The sequence below is a fragment of the Strix aluco genome, chromosome 1 (genome assembly GCF_031877795.1).
Source record: "Strix aluco isolate bStrAlu1 chromosome 1, bStrAlu1.hap1, whole genome shotgun sequence".
Classification (NCBI taxonomy): domain Eukaryota; kingdom Metazoa; phylum Chordata; class Aves; order Strigiformes; family Strigidae; genus Strix; species Strix aluco.
In genome coordinates this window covers 46,266,232-46,286,824 of record NC_133931.1, presented here as the reverse complement: position 1 = coordinate 46,286,824, position 20,593 = coordinate 46,266,232, and the positions used below count along the sequence as shown (strand labels likewise).

The window sequence follows — 20,593 nt, the reverse complement described above, 5'->3', positions numbered from 1 at the left end:
CCGCGGAGAGCTGCCACCTCCCGGTGGAGGGTGGCCGCCGTCGGGGAGGGTGGCCGCCGTCGGGGAGGGCCCCCCCGTCGGGGAGGGCCCCCCCGGGGGGGACGGGACGGTGCGGGGAGGGGGCAGGCGCCTGCACCCGCACCGTCCCGTCCCCTCGCTGAGGTCTGACCCGACGCCGGTACCGTCCCCTCCCTTCCACACTCCGCTCCACCGCTCATTTTCCCTTTTCCTGACTTATTTCCACACAGGGCAGCGGAAAAGCTGGCGGGAAAGCTTCATTCTACACCCCCACCACCACGCTGCATCCCCCCCCCCACACACCCCCCCCAGCGGCGCCTCGGATGAAGCGATACTGGAAAGATGCTGCCTGCCCCACGCGTGTCTCTGTGTGTCAGCGCCCTCCCGAGGCTCCGCTCCCTCCGCTGGAACACGGGCAGCTTCACCCGGAGAAGGGCTGTAAAACCAGGGGCAGGGTGTCCGCCTGGAATTCTTGCAGGACGCTCCGGGGGGGGTCTCTAAGGTACCTTTATCTGCTTCACACTGTCTGCGTGGACGTAAGCCACTTTAAAAATTTATGGTAAGTAATTATGCATCCACCCCCCTCTCCCTTGCATCCAACAAACTCCCACTATTAAATTGGCAACTATCAGAAAAATAAAAATATTTTCATTTCAAATAATATGTGAAATGCCTAAGTTTTCTAGTTACACTAGAATTTTTAAAACCCTGGCTTCACCCCCAGGTGCTCCACTGACCGAATTACAAAAGAACATCCCCCCCCGCAAACCCCCCAACCCTTTTAAAAAGTCTATTTTAAGATTTTTTTTGTGTGTGCCAGAAGACCCAGCTAGATTTATGACGCTTCGGCAGGACTAAGCCCGGCCGCTCACTTTCCAGCCCAGCACTCAGATGTCACTGCTGGCGTGAAGCTGTGCCCTGCGGAGCGCTGTGCCGCTCGGAGGTGGCTTTCTGGGGACCGTGGGTACATGCCCGTCACGCTGGGCCTGCTGCCTCACTCTGGGCAGGTCTCCATCTGCCGCTACCGCAGCTGTTGCAGTAACGCAGCTGTTTATCAACGGGGTGTGTATTTTGACATAAATAGTTGGGACAGGACTGGTACATGCTCTCCCTTTGGCCGTAAACTGCCCATGGGAAGGCTTGTGGGCTCAGGGTAAGTGCGCTCTGCCTGGCAGGTGAGGGTTTGCATCTAGCAGGTGAGGTTTCGCATGGAGGGGCTTTGCTTTGCTTTGCAGTTAACCTCACAGAGATGTTGTGTTTAAATAAACTTGATTTAATTTGCTCATCAGAGGCTTGATCGTGCAGCCTTTAGCGACGTAAGCATTTAGCACTGAACTTGACAGAGACACAAGAAGTGGTTGCTTTTTTTTTTTTTAGTGCAAACAATTTTCCTTCTCCACATCATTAAAGAAAAATAAATATCCCCAAACCAGTTCAGCACGTTGTTACTTTCTGCCCTCCAGCACTGGGGGACTTTCACGCCGCATGGCTCCGTGCCGGCTGCCCTCAGCCTGGCTGCCCCCGCCGGGAACCGGGGCTGTCGCCTGGTGCTCCCGGACCCTTTTTCTCTGCGTGAAGTGTAGAGAGGTGGCTGCATGAAGCATGGGAAGGTAGTTCAGAAATGCAAGGCGATGACACCTGGTTTCCCCCCCCCACCTGCCACCTTGCTCTGCGACAGGGTCTGTTGATTGCTGGAAGGCGATTACATCTCACCTGTCATAAAATTATGGTTTGTCTTGGAAAGCATCTCATTTAGCTGTTTGTACGTGGAACTGTGTTATGCTTTCAGCTCGCTGAAGTCCTTATCCCCAAAGGACAGCTGGTCATCAGACGGTGTCGGCGTGCAACTGTGCCAGCCCGAACAGTCTTGTTCAATGCCCGTCATGTGTTACTCCAAAAAAGAGACGCGGTTCCCAGCCAGGTCACCTGGCCCCCACTGGGCACCCTGCCGTACGGCAGTGAGATTCTCGGAATCCTTCAGTGAATGTTGACCTGCTGGGCATGGAAACCCTGTGTAAGCCCCAATATCTACCACCCGTGTCACACCTAAAACCACATCACGGAGGGTGCAGCTTTACTTACAGTGTCTTCAGGACCTGCAGATGTGTTCAGAGCTCGTGGTCAGACCTGTCCCCCAAAACCAAGCGACAAGAGCCGTCCCCTGGAAGGTGAGTTGGTTGTGTTTGTTGCTGAGCCTGACATGTGTGAGTTCAGGAGCACATTTTGGGCAGCTGCCAGGGGGCTCCCCCACATGCCATGCCGGGAGTGAAGCCCTAGGGTGATAATAAACCTGCAGCGGAGTGTCCAGGAGCAGGTAAGTGATACTTATTGCTTACCAAAGGACAGGGCTCAGGGCTGAAGGCAGAGTGATGTCCACACTTTCCTGGGGTGGATTTGTCTGGCATCTCAGCAGCTGTATCTGTTCCCATCTGCATAAGTAATTTCATGAGCCATGAAGCAGAGACAAGGCCTTGATTCCCTCACCCGTCCTGCTTAGTACCTGACCCACCAAATCACGCCTTGTCTCTGGGATCCACTAAATTTTGTCTCTGGGATCCACTAAGTTTAAACACCAGTAAGAAACATTTTGAGCATCTGAATTTCAGAATAATTTCTTTAGAACCTGCTTGAGGGTCCTGCTCTGAATCAAGAAAATAGGAGCATTTACAGCTGGAGAGAAATGACAAGAAACCTTTCTCTAAGAAACCTTTGCAGGGAGAAGACAAAACTTTAAATTACTCTGGAGTGCCGGCTGTGAATCCCAGAGAAGCACCAGGACCCTGAGACCTCCAGACGGGCACTAAATCACGCTGTATTTCTTACTAGTTTTTCCTGATAAATGGAAAAATAAATTCCCCATAAATGAATAAATGGGGGCCAGGCCACCCAGGGAAGGTGAGGAAACAGGGCGATGCTCCAGCCTGGCTTTAATCCTCCTCATCCTCCTCCCGGCTTGGTTGCCTCTGGTAACCCAGCCAGATGTGCAGGACTTTCTGGGACAGCAGAGCTGTCAGCCTGATGGGATGGGGCTGATCTGGTCCTGCAGAGCCAACGGAGCCCTTCTCTGCTCGGGGTGGGGGGGAGGGCGCTATGGGGCTGAGGCAGCGCCAGCAGGACAGAGGCTCCTGGGGGATTGATGGGCTGGGGTAAGGCAGCTGCAGAGCAGGACTGTGGGAGGGACACCTTGTCCAGGGGAAGCACCTCACAGCACTGGGTTTTGCAGGGAAAGGCTGGCTGGCTGGTGACAAAGAGACAGCTGACAAGGGGGAAAAAGATCAGCAGTTGGCTTGCTTGGTTTTTTCCTCCCCCCAGGAAGAAGCAGGAGCGCAATGATCTTTTCATTCAACAGCCAGAAGCCAGGAACGGCACTTGAGTGCTGACTGGGGAATGGGATGTGCAGATGAGGAGGTGCAAGTTGTTTGGGAGGAGTCAAAAAATCCTGCCAACACCCTCTTAGGGAGCACCAGTGGCTCTCGTAAGGCAGCACAGTGTCTGCTGGATGGACCCTCCCTACCCCCTCGTCCCATCTCTGCCAGAGCTCATGCCTCGCCCTTGTCTTGAATTGCCATGACAGTATTTTGCTTATCACTTGTACTCACTTGGGTCAGTTCATTGCACTGATCCAGCCCGTGGCCACCTTACTCTTAGCAGCTGAAGAACTTGCCGGTAAATTAAAAGGTTTTTCTTTTTAGCTCTTTAAACTCTGTGCTCTGAGTGCCTGCGGGTGTTTGAGCGTTGGCGGTGCCAGCCCAGGCTGGGTTTGTTCAGCTGCGCCTGTGGCTGCTGAGCTGCTCAATTTCATCTTCCACGTACCCGGGCTCCCGAAAGGCCAAGTGCCGCAGCAGCAGAACACCTCAGACCCTGCACTCCTCATTTTCTCACGCTCTTTGGTGGACACTCTAAACCTTTTTCTGCTACAGGTTTTGTATGAGTTTCCATCAGCGACAAAATCCATGAGATCAAATTCACAGCTACATCTTCTGCCTAACTGAATGAAATCTCACGCGGTATCATTTACTGTGAGTTTAATGAACAGGTAGAGTGAGTGTTACCCTCTCCTGTCCCATCAAAAAGGAAAAAAAAAAAACCCAGGCAAACAAAAAAGCAAACAACCCCACCTATAAATAATGGTGGAAACTCTAACCAAGTCTTATGGTCACTCCTTCCCATAACTTTTTGCAACAAAAAGCCCCTAAACACCCTATTCTGAACACTGTTGGTTTAATGTAAGATGTAGCTCTTTTCTAGCTTTGCTACAAGACTAGTAGCACCATTTGATGCTGCGGGTAGCTGCCAGGGTGCGACCTTTCTGCATAGGTGCCATTTCTTACTGGTGGCATAGCTTAAAAATGAAATTTTTAAAAGTCAGGTAATTTCCAAGTGAGGCACATGGTGTTAATAAAGTGACTCAGCAGACCCTCATCCTCAGTACTTGTGAGGGAAAAAAAACCCAAGCTTTAAAGCAGCAGTAATAAATCCTTGTTTTAGCTTCTTGGTTTTGAAAAATGTGAAGTTTGGGGAGAAATGTCTTTAAATGTAGATGCTTGTTTATCTGACTTCAGGAAGAGGTTGGCCAACCCCTTCAGTGTAGGGCCAGAAGAGCTGCAGGAAACTCCTTATTCCATGGCTGAAGATGAGCCTAATTCATTGCTCCTGTGGAGAGCTCATAGGGTCCTTCCTGTGTTTAAAGTGTGCTGGTGCTGGACCGCATCTTGGCCCCAGACATCTCAAGATAACATTTAAATTGGGGGGGTGGGGGTGGCAACTAGGGGAAAATCTTGAGCATGACAAGCAGCATGCAGGAACCTCTTTATCAGCTGAGAAAGGCGACTGCAGGCTGCAGCTGCAGAGCTTTCCTCTGTGTTCAGCAGTATTATTATTTTTAGCTAGAGGGAAATTTCAGGATTGACAGGGACGGTAAGGAATAGCTTAAACATTAATATTATTCCATGCACTAAGAAAAACCTGCCGAGAATAAATGCTAGTGGTTTACATAGCTGTTTCGATGCAACTAATGATTTTCCAGATATAGTGCACATCTGGTTATTTAATCTGAGAAGGAAATATTCTGCTGTACTTGAGGATAGTTACTAAGTTTTATTTTGCATCATGAGACCTGAAGCACTCTCTGACTCTGAGCAGCACATCATCTTACTCTTTTCTGGAAGCTGAACAAACCAGCCCCGTAAAGCACCGAGCCCAGCAACTTGAGGTTTTCGTTGCGTCAGTACTTTCCTTGCTGCTCCATGGGCTGGCTTCAGCCTTTCCGTTCAACTGCTGTATTTTATTGAGAGCAGCACTCTTCAGTCAGGATTGGGGATAGCAGCCGCGATTTACATATGTTGGAGGTTATTTCCAGGCTCGTTCAGCCGTGCAGGGAAAGCTCTGTTAAAGCGATTCCACTTCCTTCCCATAGGATGTGTTTCTGCTCATGAAAACCCAGCAGCTTTGTGCTTTGCTCCTTAGTTTGACAAATACATCACTACTAGGGCTGATATAGATGAGGCTTCTAGTTATAGCACTTATTTTAGGGTCAAACCTGAGCTTTTAACTACTTTTAAGTGTCATGGACACATTCTAAGCTCTTTTGCACTGTCAGGGTTACTTTCACCTGTCTCAAGACCTTTCACCCCTGGCCTCATGGCCTTTTGGTACGGACTAAAGGGAGAGGGGGGCACGGGGCAGGGTTCACCACAGCCCCCTTCTGCCCAGAAGAGCCAGGCTGTGCTCCTGCTCCAGCCCCTTCCCAACAGCCAAGGAAGCCGTGGCTGGCACTGGAGGGAGGCCTGCTGTGCACAAACATCTATTGTTGCTGAAGAACCTTGTTAAACTATAAACCTAAACTTTGTCCTCTGTGGTACAGGTCAAAGTACCTAGTAAGTATATGAGGTATGTGCCAAAAGTGCAATTAGACACCGCATACAGCCAGCCACTTGATTTCCAAATGTCCCCTTGCCTTTTTATGTAGCTTTTTATTGTGCCTTAACTTTTTTGTATTTGTAGAGTGACAATGTGAAAGCTGAATGCCCCACCTAACCAATCTTTACTCATAGTGCTGCCGTCCTTATTGATAACAGAGATTAGAAGAACAAAATGCACCAAGACCTCTTATACAAGTGTCTATAAAAAGACTGTATCACACACTCTTATGAAAAAAAATGCTGTCCATTAACTATCATCTAAATGTGGATGTCTTCTATGATTACAGTGCCCTAAATTAATTTTTGAGATGAGGTATACATCTGAAGTATATTTTTATTTTTAAATGTGTTTCCTCTACAAAAATACAGCTGAACAGTGTTTTTAATTAATAAAAATCCAATAAAAGATTCTGAATTTCTTGATTCGTAACACTATTGACATAAATAATTGAGCATATTTAGTAAGACAGAAAGTAACAAATAGTAAGTGTTGCAGGAAAGTATGAAACAAAAAAAGCTCCCTCCCTCTTCCTTAGGCCTCAGCAAGCAAACTTCCCCATCCCAAGTTTTTCATGGAGCTGTACCCAGGAGGCAGATCGCTGTGCTCTCCAGCTGAAAGACTCATTTGAGACTGGTGCCAGCAGCGGCCCTCAGTGAGACAGGGACTGCCACATCGCCACGGCAGCTGGAGGGAAAGCTTGTAGGCAGTGAAAGGGCAAAGACTCACTTTTATTATACCTTTAACAATAATAATTAAAAGGCTCAATGGAAACTATCTCCTACAATGAATTCTGGGTAATAAACAGTAATATTTTAGAGAACTCTTTGCCCGCAGCTGTCTGTGCTGCATGGCACTTGCCACCAAGGTTACCTGAACACTGGCTGCCAGAGGGGCAGAGCCACATCTGGCACAACTTCCCCCCTCTGCCATAAACAAATCCCAAAGTGCAGCTGCCACTACTGCGCAGTGCTGCAGTCATGGCAAGAGGCCGTGGCAGTAGTGGCTACTTCTGGCTTTTGCCAAACAAATAATTTGGAATTAACATAGCATGAGGAGCACAGGCTTCTAAAAGACAGAGATAACAAGAGTATAACCTTTAACTGTTAAAAACCAATCTGCTGGAATGGTCTCATTACTATCTCATTATCCAGTAATGAAATAACCATCCAGATACTTTAGGTGTTACCTAGAGCTAAAAGCCATTTTCTGTTTAATTTTACCATGTGCTTCACTGTTCCTGTTGATACGAAAATCTAGTTTTAACTATAAATAAGATATGTCTGCAGAATGGTTTCAGATGATTGTCATCAACATCTCTGTAAAAGACAAGCAGCACAGACTTGCAATACAAGGATGCCTACAAGTTTGCAGGGTATGAATCTGTGATTTCCTTTGAGTGATCTCAGTGACTTTCAAATAAGTCTTTAAGCTCTATAGCCTCTCCAGTTCTTTCTACATTGATTTTAACGAAGGCAATACAGCTGCTTTGTTACAGAACCACATATAAGAAAAATAATTAAAAAAAAAATAAACCACTGTTTGAATACAGCTTTAATACAAAAAAAATTGTTTTCTGTATTAGTCAAGTTAACCGATGATGATGAAAAAAACCCTCTTAACCATTTTTCTCTTTGACCTTAAAATTCTGAGCTGGTTGCAGCTGTGTGTTAGGGTATGGGTCCCTTGGCAGACAGGGCTTTAGAGAGCAGTCCCTCACATCCAGGGTTCCCATCCTTCCCAGACTCTGCCAAGAATGTTGGGGTCTGTTGCTTGATCGATCAGGCATCTCACTTGGGTCTCTTCTGAAAGTCCCTCCTCTGGCTCTTTGGCTCTGATATTATGATCAGCATTACCACGAGCCACAGCTGCAAAATCACTGTAATACGGTGACTTCTCATGGCCCAGGCGTAGTTCATCACTAAAATCGAGAACACAAAAATAAGCTCTTACTAAAAGAAACAAGCAAAAAATATGAGATGGATTTTCAAGTACGAAACAGTACTTGAACACAGTTCATGCAGCTTTATTTTTCAAGACGCGCAGACTGTTCAATAGCTGTAGAAGGCTTGGCCAGTGAAGACTGGTGATTTCAGGCGTCCTTTACTAGTGAGTATTTACCACGAATATTTCAATCTTGTCAAAGATCTCTAACTGAAAGAAGGATGCAGCAGTTCACATCCAAGCTATTTATCTCCTTACCTGCCCTTCTGATTTGTGTCTGTAAGAAGTATTTTGCTGCCTTTGCCAGTTCAGCCTTGACCGCAAAAGGGACTCCTCCCAAGTCCTGCACTTTTCAGTATTTGTATGGTTTTAAAACAGGCTTGCTTTCTTTTTCCTTGATTAATCCAAAATGTCTTTTTAAAAGAGGATGGAAGGGATTAATTGTACTTTAACTGAGCTTTAAAGACATTCTGGCTTGAGCCAGACTTGACTAGACTGACATAAATAACCCGAGAATGCCATCAGATTTGAATTTGATGTTTTTGGGAAGCAGCTTACCTCCGTGCCTCCCATGCAGCTGGTTCAGGTTCCATTTCAAGTCACCGTCCAGCAGAAGCATATTGATTTAAATACTATCCCTAGCCTAAAAGCTGTGGAGACGCACATAAGAACAGCAGTCTGAGCAGTGAGAAGTTAAGCAGGCTTACAGGGTGGGGATGCGTGTGTTGCCAGGAACAGTAAAACTGCTCAGGAGGCCTGAGCTGGAGCAAGAACACTCACGGGGAGATATCTGGTGTTTTGGCTGGCAGGGTGATTCAGAGAGCTTGTATGTGGACCAAAACGATTCTGACAGGAGGTTTGTTGAAATTTTGCCCTGTCTGTCTCTTCTCTTTTCCTAGCTGCCACTCTATTTGAGGGGAGCAAAATCTGACACAGGAGACTGCCAAAGCTCTTAGTGGAGCAGTTTAAAGCAAAAGGAGAGCATCTTACCAAGTGATTGTTGCTGGGTTGGCACCTGTAAGCTTTCGTTTGACATAGCTGACTTTTTGCAAAGGGTACCAGTTTACTTCAGATGTGTTTATTTCCTTAATCCACGTGCCTCCTTTCTTCAGCTGTCTTTGTTCAAAGTTCTGAAAACAAATTTGCCGTATTTATCATAAATCATATACTTAAAAAGACCTTAATCTGCCAGATGATAGCAAGTGAAGCCAGTAACTCTTAACTGCAGATGCAATGGAGGGCAAAGTAGTGAGATGATATCAAGCCTGCCTATGACTTAAAATTTAATATACAACTGGAGTTACTGAAGTGCAATTAGTTTCAGATTTCTTCTCTGTAATTATTAGTTTGATATATACAGTGTTGTTATGTAAATTCAAGAAGCTCAATGCAAAAAGTTGAAAATATTTATGCTGCTGCCGTAAGTGGCATAACATGATCAAGAGATACCCACATTTTTAGGATTATCATGCAGATAAAGAACAGTATACTGATAACACAGACATGTGCTACTATTCTTTGTCCAACAATATAGAATTCCATCACTTTAAATTCTTTAAGTTCAGTTTCTCTGAGACCTCAGTAAAACAAAGAAAGATAAAAGGAGCACTGAGAGTAAGCATCAAGAAATACTTCCTTTTTGATCAGTGTTTATCCTCATCACAGTTTAAGAATTTTCACACGAAGAAAAAGGAAAGAGGAAAAATCCCACCTTCCAGTCCAAAGAAGGCTCTTTTACAAATACATCCATTGTGCTGATGAGGAGATCTGGATCCACACGATAAGCCCTTAGGGTATGTACCATCACACTGTAAATGAGACCCCACTCTTTCACTGGCATCATCAGATTAACAAACTGGCGAGTCAGACGAAAAGGTATCAACTCTGGCACGGGCAAAAACTAGCCAAGGGGAAGGACAGTCAAAAGAAAACAACAATTAAGCAGCCTTGGAACATAAGGATTAGAAACAAATATTTTGTTCTTTTTAAGCTTTGAAACCTTGTCACTTAACTGAAAATAAAGTGCAACATGGTAGAACAGGACCAAGTTGTGCCATCAAAGCTCTAGTCATGAATATTTAGTGATATAGTTGAAAGCATGGCTGAACTATACAAAACACCACCATATAGACTCTGTGAAACTCTATAGCTCCCTGCTCATCTGAGAGTATCTGGAAACAGAGATTTTATTCTATTAACTAGAAATAACTTGTAAAGATTATTTTGCATCAGAATGATGGCAAATGAGGAGCATCAAATTCAGTATGAGAATACACACGTAATTGCACAGAATAAATGCAAAAGCTGCAACAAATTAGCTAGAAAACAAATACCTGCGTAGCTGAGCCAAACGCATATCCAAAGTCTATTCCCACCATGCCACCTGTCTCCTTGTTAATCATGAAGTTGGACAGATGTCTGTCTCCAATACCAAGTATCCAGTGGCTGATGCACATCAGCGCATGAGAGCTGGCAAAATGGGACCGCAGAGACAGGAAGGTTTCAGGAGATGTACTCATTTTCACAAAGGCTCGCCTTAACAAAAGAGAAGTCACTTGTTACATACAGATGAAACACCAACATTCGTTTCACCATGTGCAGTCACTAACAGTGCACTTACCGCAGCAGGTCTTCTGGAACACTGCTTTCCCTGCTTCTGAAAGATGTAACTGTTTCTGTACGTCTAGCATTTCTGCAAATTAATGAAGGAATAACGTTAGCTATTGAAATAACAGCACGCTGGATGTTAAAAGTTGCGACGTGTACATGACCGCATTAGCACATTTTGCTTACCCCGGTAAACAGTACTGCAAGCCACACAAAGTTTGCCCCCATTTTTTTATCCGATATTAAAAATATCCCCTCCTCTTTTTTTCTCCCAAAAGTTATTTCCAAGACTGACATTTCTTAATACAAAACCATATGTAGTCCTGTCTAGTTTCCCCCAAATTAAGTAGATGGGTTAAGTTTTAATACAGCAGTGCAACTGTGCTCTTCCTGCCTGGACAGTCTCTTCCAGGCCAAGAAACTAATGCCCAAATTAAATCTCTCAGCAGCACGCAGAGGCTATATTGACACTAGAAAGTAGTGCAGCACGAGGGGAGGCAACAGAACTAAACAGTTGGTGCTGAGGACATCCATGCCATACACATTTGGGGAGGGAGGGGCACTGCTCTGGCCTAGCCCATGTCTGGTGTTGGGAAGCAAAGGCTCGTGAGCAGCTGGAATGAGCTGGGTGCTCTCCTTCAGTCTAGTTTTATCTGAAAGGAGCCGAGTTGTGTACTAGGGGACAGCTCTGCAAGCCAACACAAGGCGAGTGGGGGAAATTTGGAATTTACTTCAAAAGCACATTCAGGATCTGAATACAAGGATTAATGTAGGTGCACTCAGTTAAACGAGTCAAAGTTTTCATTTAAAAAGCAAGACGCTTGCTTAAGCAGGTTATGCTCAGAAATGCTCTACTGGAATCTTCACTTCCCCCTACTACAGTGCTAGATCTAGGCAGTTGTGGAAATTCCTCTGAGAGGATGCTCAAGTCAGGACCCAAATCATCAAATATTCTTAAATTCTCAGTGAATGACAGTGATGTTCTCTGTTCAACTTCAACAGGTGTTCTGGCTCTGAGGGCCTGCCTAACTGCATATTTAGGAACACGACACCTAGAAAATACAGTTGAAGAGGAGCATCTGCTTCTAGATACTTTCTTAAGGAAGTGAGCAAGCTTCTGGAATCATTCCTGTGCTCTGGCGAGATTTTGGCAGTACTAAGCTCCTCCTGCAGAGCATCTCCAGTAAGACAAAGCAGTAAAATGGGCAAAAATCAGATCTAGGCAGCATATTATAATGCAGATCACATTTTTCCTGGAATTTCTACAACTCTGTGTGTGCACACTCTAGTTTCTGTATTTTACATGCAATTCTCTTTTAAAACCTACCTGTACATAACATGGTATCGAGAGATGCCTTGCGCTTTCCCACCCGTCTTGGACAGCCACTCAGAATAGGTAGCACGAGGTCCTTTTTTGCTAGGGACCAAAAAAAAAAAAAAAAGCACTGATAATTTCCCTATATCATCTTACCACTCTGTACTTGAATATCCGCAGGCTGTGTGCTGCTATGACCCACGAGATTTTTATGCACAGGAGGAGTCATGAAGCTACAGCCTACATTCATTTTAGCTTTGCTATGGAAATGAAGTTTATGCAGTCAGCACATATGCTGATCCATCCGTCTCCTTCCCCCCAGCTTTGACTGCACTTCAGTCATATTTGACAGAAGATTAGACATCTCAAAGGTGTTAATTTGTCAATAGGTACTTTGAAAATTAGACGCTGCCTTGAGAAGACAGACCCAAAATAATTTCTCCAGGGAGGGAAAGATATTTTTAACACAGCCTTGTATCCATTTGAGAGGCATTTTGTAGCCTACCAAAGTATGTGTTGCTGTTTGTCCATCCAAACAGGTAGGAAATGCAGGAAGGCAGTCTGTTATATCCTCAGTGTGTGCAGGAGGAAAGGAATGGGGGCTTGGACTTAAGGTATTAATCCATAAGATGACAGTCTTCATTAATTGCACTGTTTATAGAATAATTTGGTATTTTCCTCCCATTTTAACTAAATACACTAGACATTAAACTTCTATTCCAGAGAGGAAGTGACTTAGCAGAGCACCGGCCTTCTGTCTTCCTTCCAAAGAATGTTGTGAGATATAGAGATTCTTTCCATTTAAGAAGTATTTATGATTTATAGGCTGCATAGCCTATCACTCTGGGATGAAGAAAAGGATTTAAAAACTTAAACTTCACCCCACCCCAACCAAAATATTGCCAGCAAGGATTTAAACAGAATTTTCCTTTGGGAGTGCTGTCATTCAACCATAGCTCAATATAGTGTTTTAATTGACTTGATTGAAGGACATTTGGGAAAATATAGTCTATATAGAACAATATAATAAAACTATTTGGGGAGATGAATCATTAATCATGTTTTTAGAAAGACACTGATCATCTACATTTAGTATATTAGAAATTTTCTCCCCTCACAAGGTGGTTCCATGTGAGTCCTCCTCCACTCTCCCAGTCAATGAATTGAGACCAACATAATATCGCTGCTGTTCACAAAAGCGAACCAGACAGCAGTAACACAGGAACCGCAGCAGTTCCTAAACTGCTCACAAATCAAATAACTGTAGAAATAAAGACTGCTTGGAGTCCAGCCTCCACGCTGGAGATTCCTCTAACCTGCCCCATAAACAAGAGAACTAGTGAAAATAAATGGTGACAACACCACACTGACAAACCCAAACAGAGGTTATGTACTAAGAATGTTGGTAAATAAAACCACATTTCTAAATTCCAGGATAGAAACAGGCTGAAATGCTAGAATTAAAACAATTTTACAAATATTCATCCTCCAATTACAGTCAAGAGAAAGAAAGCTGATTTATTCAAACCCAGCATTTGAATAAAGTCAGTGTTCTTTTACAGTTGTGTTTTGTGCATCTGCTGCCCATTTCCACCATCACTGACTCACTGCTGAACCCAGGTTCTGAATAGCTGTGTCTGCTCTGCTCCTCTCCCCTCTGTTCCATTGTGCTCCCCCCCTCGCTGACCTACGTCCGTTTCCTGCCTGATCAAATCAAGAGATCAAAATCCTTTGCTTGTAAAAAAATCAATCTGCTGATAAGGAAATGGTGATGATGATGACGTCACACATGATTATAAGCCTCTTGTTTAAACAAGCTGGGTGGAGCATATTCCAGGTACAATGGTACTCATTAAACAAACAGTTGCCAATTACTAATTTGGGTCAGGAAGTACAAACTGCCTCCTTGCTTACAGGTGCTTTTATTTAATTCTTTTAAAAAAAGAAAATGCTGCCACAACATTGTCAGTACCAAAACCCTATTAGTAGTGGTGTCTATTAGAGCAGACAGCTAAACCAAGCATCACCTGTTATAGTTGATGTCTTCCTCTTCAGACATGCTATTCTTAAGGAAGTCTTTTAAAGTACAAGTATTTTCCAGCCACTTGATGAGTCCCAGTCTGGAACAAAGGAAGTCAGAGTATGTGAACAAGTAGCTCGGAGTTGAACTTTAGAGGAACACCACAAATGGGAAGCAACACATTCTAGTGCCTGCTAAAAGAAGGTTGAAAGCTACCAATTTAACTATACTCTGAAAAAGTTTCCAGACAAAGCAATTTCAATGTTTTTTAAAAGGAAAAAAAAAAGAAGAGCCAAGGCACAAAACACTCTGTACCAGAATATGGCACACAGAAATCTCACTTTCCAATGTCCTAACAGTAATGTATTGAACGTAAGGATTTCTGCCTCCAAGATAAATGCCTACCTTGTTGTCATGGGGATGACCTGATAAGTTTTTAACTGCATATTCCTTTGGCTACATGTAGCATCTTGGGAAAGGATAATGTTCATTACATCAAACAGCTGCTCAATACGTTGGTCTTGTCGCAGGTCTTCACCACCTTTGACAAGAAAAGGATACTCCTGCTCATCACTACCTCGGATTGTTATACGTTTTGGCTTCCTCAAGGATTCCATTACACTTATCTTGAAGAGAGACAGGAAAAAGCAAAATATTTGTGACAGAAGATTTGGCCTTACAGAATCATCACTGAAATGAAACATATCTATCATTCCTAGATAGCATAATCAAGTCGCTCAATTACCACTAGAAAAACAAATGCCCACTTGCAGACCTTCCTTTATGTGCTGCAAGATATGTACACAAGCAACAACCTTGCTATTGTCAAATTCTTCAAATGGAATATGGACACAAATTTATACCACAGGGGATTTTGACTCAAACACATACCCGTTCATCAAATCCAGAGATTTTTGCATGGTACTCTGGCAGCGGTTTCCCTTTTCCATCATACTGACCTGAAGTGGTAGTGGGGGGAAAAAAAAAAATAAAATGAAAGAAGAAAAAAGTTAGAGACTGATTTTAAATTTTTTTTAAAGTGCATTTAAAGAACAGAACACACTTCCAAATATTTTGTCAAATTGGTAGAATAATATCTATGAATATTTTAAAATGTATGAACATCCATCATACACATCATATGATTTTATGTGTGAATTACCAATATTCTTTCCTTGTTAAGCCGTTAGAATTGCAGCTCTTAATGGTTTCAGAGGACACATCCTTTTTGAGCTAGATTTAAACATACATCAGATTTCCTGAAGTCAGGCCTTTAAAAAAATACTAAGTTCTTAGGTAAGAGGTAAAATTTTATGTACAGTTTTAAAAATCGGGACTACAGCTTAAGAACAGATTTAACAGATGATGAGTAAACAGTTATTTCAGACTAAATCTACGTTCGCATAAGGCCAGAAAGTAGGACCATACAGCCAACATAAGAAGTAGAGTTTAGGAGTAGCAACTCTCCTGTAGGGGACAGTTCACCATCAACACTGAAGGGGACCTTACCAGGAACCTCTAGCTCGATCCTCAAGAATTCCGCTTTGAATTCACTCATCCATGGTGAATATTCTTTCAGGTTTCCCGGTTCTTTATGGGTTTTGTTCATTTTTGAAAGGAGAGAAGTTGCAATTGCATCAAAGTCACTAGCCTTCATAACCAACAGTTCTGAACCGCCTCTTCCAAAATGATGGTCAAAGTCCTTCCCAAAAGCCTGAGGTTCATTTATAGAAAGAAATCCCATTAACACAGCGTTAGGAACTCCCCAAGAACAAAAGGGCACCTTCTTATCTACACACACAGATTCATCTGAGCTTCTAAAATATATCAATTGTCCTTCCAGTCCAGCTCTTTTTTTCTCCATTTTTAGTCTGTCAGAACCTTCTCACTGCCCATTTGCTAGACCCACCACCTATCATCAACAGAAATATCTACATTTTACCAACACAGTGATACCAAAGATCTGTGGAATTAGATCATAAACCTTTTTGCCATGTCAAAACCAGAAGCTTATCCCTTTTTACCTCCTGCAGCTGCAGTTGGATTCTGGGTGAGCATATCAATAATGCTGCTCATTAAACTTAACACACGTACCTTGTCTGCTTACAAAAAATTAAGATCCGCTAGTGAAATATTAATATAAAATACAAATATTTAAATTTTTACCTATTAACTAAATACAAATTCCATCATGAATCTAAATATGGGATTATTATCAGAACATTTAATTGATGCCCCAGTCTTTAAACGCTATCACACTTTCAAAGTGCTACAACAAACCCCCAAAAACCCTCAGCTGTTCTGCTTACAAATAGTTAAAAAAAATTAATACAGATGGATAAGTTAGTTAATCTTTTCTTCCCCCCTCAAATCTGAATACTCTGTGCTTTATGGAAGGTGTGGGGTTTTTGTTGAATTTTGTTTTGTTTGTTTTGGGTTCACCCTCCCCCCCCCGCCTTTTTTTTTTTTAAACTAGCAGCAACCATACTGCACAGTAAGCAAATACAGCCTAGCTATTTAATATATACCTTCTTTGCTAACCAAAAGATATATGTATATGTAATGAATATCATAGAGCTTCATGTATTAAGCGAATTTTTCGTGTCATGTTAGAAAATACCAATTTATGTTTTATTTACTATCACATTATTTGTGATTTGCTTTCAGATAATTTTGGATGTAAAATATATAAGCCTGTATTTTTAAAGTATTTTAAATACCCTGATAAAGGAAAAGTACAAAGACATTTCATACTAATCCATTTAATAAACAAAGTATTAGCTGCAAGTAGTTAACTGAGTTGACTTCTTGTGTTCATAATTCAAGGTTCTAGAAAAAACAGATGTCCCCTCTTGGACCTCACTGGTATTAATGGCTTGGAAAGATATGTAAGCTCACTTGTTTTTTCAATGCCTGATTATTTTTGTCCCAAGCTATGAAGGACACAGCTATTTCACTGAAGTAAATGAAAATACAGAAAATATTATCCTTCTGAAGAAGACACTGCTACAGTCAACATCTTTATCACTTTAAATCTATTTCCAGATGATAATTTGATTGCTTTCTCTGTTCCGTTCTTTGACTCGTTTTAAAATTCAAGGCAGCAAATATTTAATAGCCTTAACACTATATTTTAATTAATACAATCCATCAACAGTGTTTAATTTATGCATTACTGGAATTTCATGTTAAAAACAATTCTTATTGTGTAATTTACAACTGAAATAGTACATAAATAATACACATGAAGATTACAAGCCTGAAGCACTCCACAGATTAGAGCAATTTTACGTGTCAGTCAAGAGATACAACTTTTTTTTTTTCCCCCCAGCAAGGACACTAGAAACTATAGTTATCCTCACAGCACATATTATTTCTCCATCAATACTGCATCACAAAGACAAAGAATTCAGGGTCTGTGCACCATCACCCTGACCTCCTTCTCCTGCAGCCACTGGTCTGTGAAAGGAATACTGCTCTCCCTCTTCCCTTCCAACAGAGGGGAACAACCCTGCTACCCCTCTTCCAGCATCTCCTTTTCTCTTCTCTCCCGATTCAGTTAATTCAATAACAACTAAAAATCCATCAGCACTACTTGCAGAATTCTCTGCTACTGCACATGTTTCAGTTTTTTAAAGAGACATGAATTTTTTTAAGTGGGCCAAAGCACACACAAATCATCCCAACAACTAAAGACAGACTGCTTTTGTCCTCTGTATGGCTCAACCTACAGCTACTCCCCTCCCTCTACCCCTACCCTGACAGCAGCATATCCTGCAAATTCTTATCCCTGTTCTCTTAAAGCCATTATCATCAGAGACCCAGTTTATCTAGCAGCAACATATTCAAAGGGGTAGTGTGCCTCTAAGCTCCTAACAGCCCTTTCTGCTGCTGTATCACCTCACCTCCTCCCAACTCCACCTTACTCTCATCCTCCACCTTCCCTGCTTATGGGGAAGGAATCTCCCTAGAGACACTCAGGTAAGTTTATCTAATGCTAATGTGACATAAGAATGGCCATATGGGAAAGACCTGGATCCACCTAGCCCTGGCCACAGGGCTATGTGCATACAGCACAAGCATAGAGCCAGATACAGAAGTATCATTCTCCTGGCCTCCAGCAATTCACAGCTCAGGGATTTCTGGACCCTGAAGTGTGCATTCGATGTAAAAGTTATCAAAGCATTTTCCCCCTCCCCATGCTATTGTCTACTTGCTATTCGAACCCATGAAAGCACCCATAATACCCTGAAGCAGGAGTTCAGCACTGAAGTGTGTACTGAATGAGGAAACACTTCTCCCTGTTTGTTTCAAACCTGCCACTTCCATAGAGTATTTACTTCATGCTTGGCACTCCTAATGTTAAGAGCTTTATTGTATCTGGCCTCGTTGTGTCTTTTCTAACTGGAGGAATGCTAAAGTTGCTTCTTGTGTAGAAGTTACTCTGTACCTCTGATTATTCTTGCCACTCTGAACCTCGTCCAGTTTCATTATATCTACGCCAAGAACTGCAGATGAGGACTACAGTGTTCAAGGAGCAAGAGTCAGAGAAGGCTGCTATGTGAATGGATAGATCCATGTTTTGCTCTCTATTCTTAATAACGACTAACAGTCTCTTTTCTTTCTTGACTGCTCTTGAGTATTCACAGCTGATGTTTTCACAGAACAAACCAAGATTTTGTTCTTGAATTGCAACAGTCAGCTCAAACCCAAAGAATTTATATATGAAACTAGGGTATTTTTGGTTTTGACACATGTATCACTTCATTTTTCTACACTGACTTTCACTATTTTAGATCTCGGTCAGTTTTGTCAAGTACTTTCCGCAATTCTTCATAGTTGTAACTCTTCTGAATAACTTGCCCTAAATAACTTAGTATCAGCAGCGGCAAATTTGAGTAGCATAATATAGCAAAACACCCTGAAGTGCTCATACGTCCTTGGCAGCAGGGAAAAAAAACAAGGCCAGATTCCTGTGCAGGTTCACGGATGGTCAGAGAGGCCCAGGCCCTGAGAACCTGGCAGCGTGCAGGACAGGAGACGCAGAAGCTGAGTAAGAAGGAACATTTAGTACTGCAGGGCAGTCAGAAGTGGAAGTTTAACTACATTAAGCATATAGCTTCTACCGTAGAAATCTCAGTCCTGTACTCCTGACCTGATCCCTTGTCTCATCAAGTCCTGCAGCACCTCTAAAAGTTGTGATCTTGTCCCCTTCTTTTGACTTTCTAGTGCCTTCTAGAAAAGTACGATGCCAACACTACTCAGTAATCACACATACCTGAATAAATCTCTTCCTCAGCGATCCAAGGCCAGGAGCCTCTAAATTTCCCAGATTCTTGTACATTCCTTCGTACATTTCCTTAAGCTTATTTTTATTTCTTTGAGCCTTTACCAACTCATTTTTGACATCCTCAACCCAATCCTGCAAACAGAAAGAAACAATGAGTACTGAGAAAAAGTTTACTGACCCTTGCTCTTCTGTAATCTGCTCAGATCACATTTGGGTTACTGTATTTATTAATAATCAATTAATGTGTCTTTTGACAACCAAAAGGGAAATCAAAAGGCTATGGAAATAGTTCCCTTTCATTCTGTCTTTCAATAAAATGTTTCTACTTTATTAAGATAATTATATTTACTACCATAGCGCCTAGTGCAAACTAAGAAAGCTTCTGTGGGGTCAGGAGTGGTACTAAACACAAAATGAGAATCCTTTGGACAACAGGGTCACACTGTAGACAGGGAAGCCCAGCAGAGAGCAGGGAAAAGGCACAAGAAAACAAGTAGTCAGAAATTATAGATGGCCACAAATGATAATCACCTAACGGTTTCAGAATGATTAAGGAAGACTGACCATGGAGCAGGTCAGAGACCCTGGAGGTAAAAGCTGAAAAGGGCCAGTACAGAACAGTCAGCTGGCACAAGGGAGGGAGACCATCGCCAGTGAAAGCTGCTGACAGCACCCTGACATCATCACCAGTTGATTCTGGGTTGAACTGCATCCTGCGGCTGTGGTGTCAACCGAACTGCAGCGGGCTCCGCCCAGCACTCACTCTCCTAAACAGAAGGTGATGAACAAAGCAGGGGGGGATTAAAAAAAAATACACTTTACCTTAAAAAGCATTATGGGATTAGAGAGCTGTTCCAGGGAGCGAACAAAATCTTGAACTACCCCTCCTTTGTCCAACTTATTCTTGATCCTTTAAAAGAAAAAAAGTGCATCACAATGCAACAGGAACTACCATCACCACCCAGCCTGGAGATAAGCAATGATCCAGATTGTCTGCTATATTCAAGAATCTGGTACAATAATCTAGGGGTAGGCAGACAGGACTACCTCACAAGTCTCTCTTGGGCTGCAAGACTGTTAATATATTAACTGTCCTCACCACGCAGCTGCCAATTTTTTAATTGTCATACTATGAAAGTAGGAGCTTGGTGGGGGAGTGGAACACATACTCGCAACACAAATGGGCATTAACCAGACTATACATCCTGTCATGACAGTTATTCAAGGGCAATACAATTTGTGAAACACAAGACTCTTATTTTCACAGAATCATAGAAAGGTTTGGGTTGGAAAGGATCTTGAAGATCATCTAGTCCCAACCCCCCTGCCATGGGCAGGGACACCTTCCACTAGATGAGGTTGCTCAAAGCCCCATCCAACCTGGCCTTAGACACTTCTAGGGAGGGGGCATCCACTGCCTCTCCGGACAACCTGTTCCTGTGACTCACCACCCTCACAGTACAGAATTTCTTCCTTATAT

General features: G+C 42.9%; 1 protein-coding gene and 1 long non-coding RNA gene across 4 annotated transcripts in view; one reads left to right on the top strand and one right to left on the bottom strand.

Annotated features, from left to right (window-relative positions):
- Positions 1 to 175: 175 nt before the first annotated feature.
- On the top strand, positions 176 to 3,716 carry LOC141921274 (uncharacterized). Of its 3 annotated transcripts, none has more exons than XR_012622624.1 (5): positions 176 to 577; positions 839 to 982; positions 1,808 to 2,186; positions 2,734 to 2,913; positions 3,331 to 3,716. It is a non-coding gene; the product is annotated as an uncharacterized LOC141921274 (long non-coding RNA). The 3 variants fall into 3 exon arrangements; XR_012622627.1 differs by having other exon boundaries at positions 2,722 to 2,913; positions 3,335 to 3,716; XR_012622623.1 differs by having other exon boundaries at positions 2,722 to 2,913.
- A 2,539-nt stretch (positions 3,717 to 6,255) lies between these two features.
- Positions 6,256 to 20,593, bottom strand: part of PRKDC (protein kinase, DNA-activated, catalytic subunit) — an 87,768-nt gene continuing 73,430 nt past the window's right edge. Inside the window, exons 75-86 of the mRNA XM_074819664.1 lie at positions 19,936 to 20,023; positions 19,102 to 19,245; positions 15,333 to 15,537; positions 14,715 to 14,782; positions 14,229 to 14,449; positions 13,831 to 13,923; positions 11,816 to 11,905; positions 10,502 to 10,573; positions 10,215 to 10,416; positions 9,593 to 9,781; positions 8,872 to 9,011; positions 6,256 to 7,858 (exon numbers count right to left, since the gene is read on the bottom strand). Coding sequence (XP_074675765.1) covers positions 7,654 to 7,858; positions 8,872 to 9,011; positions 9,593 to 9,781; positions 10,215 to 10,416; positions 10,502 to 10,573; positions 11,816 to 11,905; positions 13,831 to 13,923; positions 14,229 to 14,449; positions 14,715 to 14,782; positions 15,333 to 15,537; positions 19,102 to 19,245; positions 19,936 to 20,023 — 1,717 coding nt within the window. The 3' untranslated portion in view covers positions 6,256 to 7,653. The remainder of the gene's footprint in view (positions 7,859 to 8,871; positions 9,012 to 9,592; positions 9,782 to 10,214; positions 10,417 to 10,501; positions 10,574 to 11,815; positions 11,906 to 13,830; positions 13,924 to 14,228; positions 14,450 to 14,714; positions 14,783 to 15,332; positions 15,538 to 19,101; positions 19,246 to 19,935; positions 20,024 to 20,593) is intronic.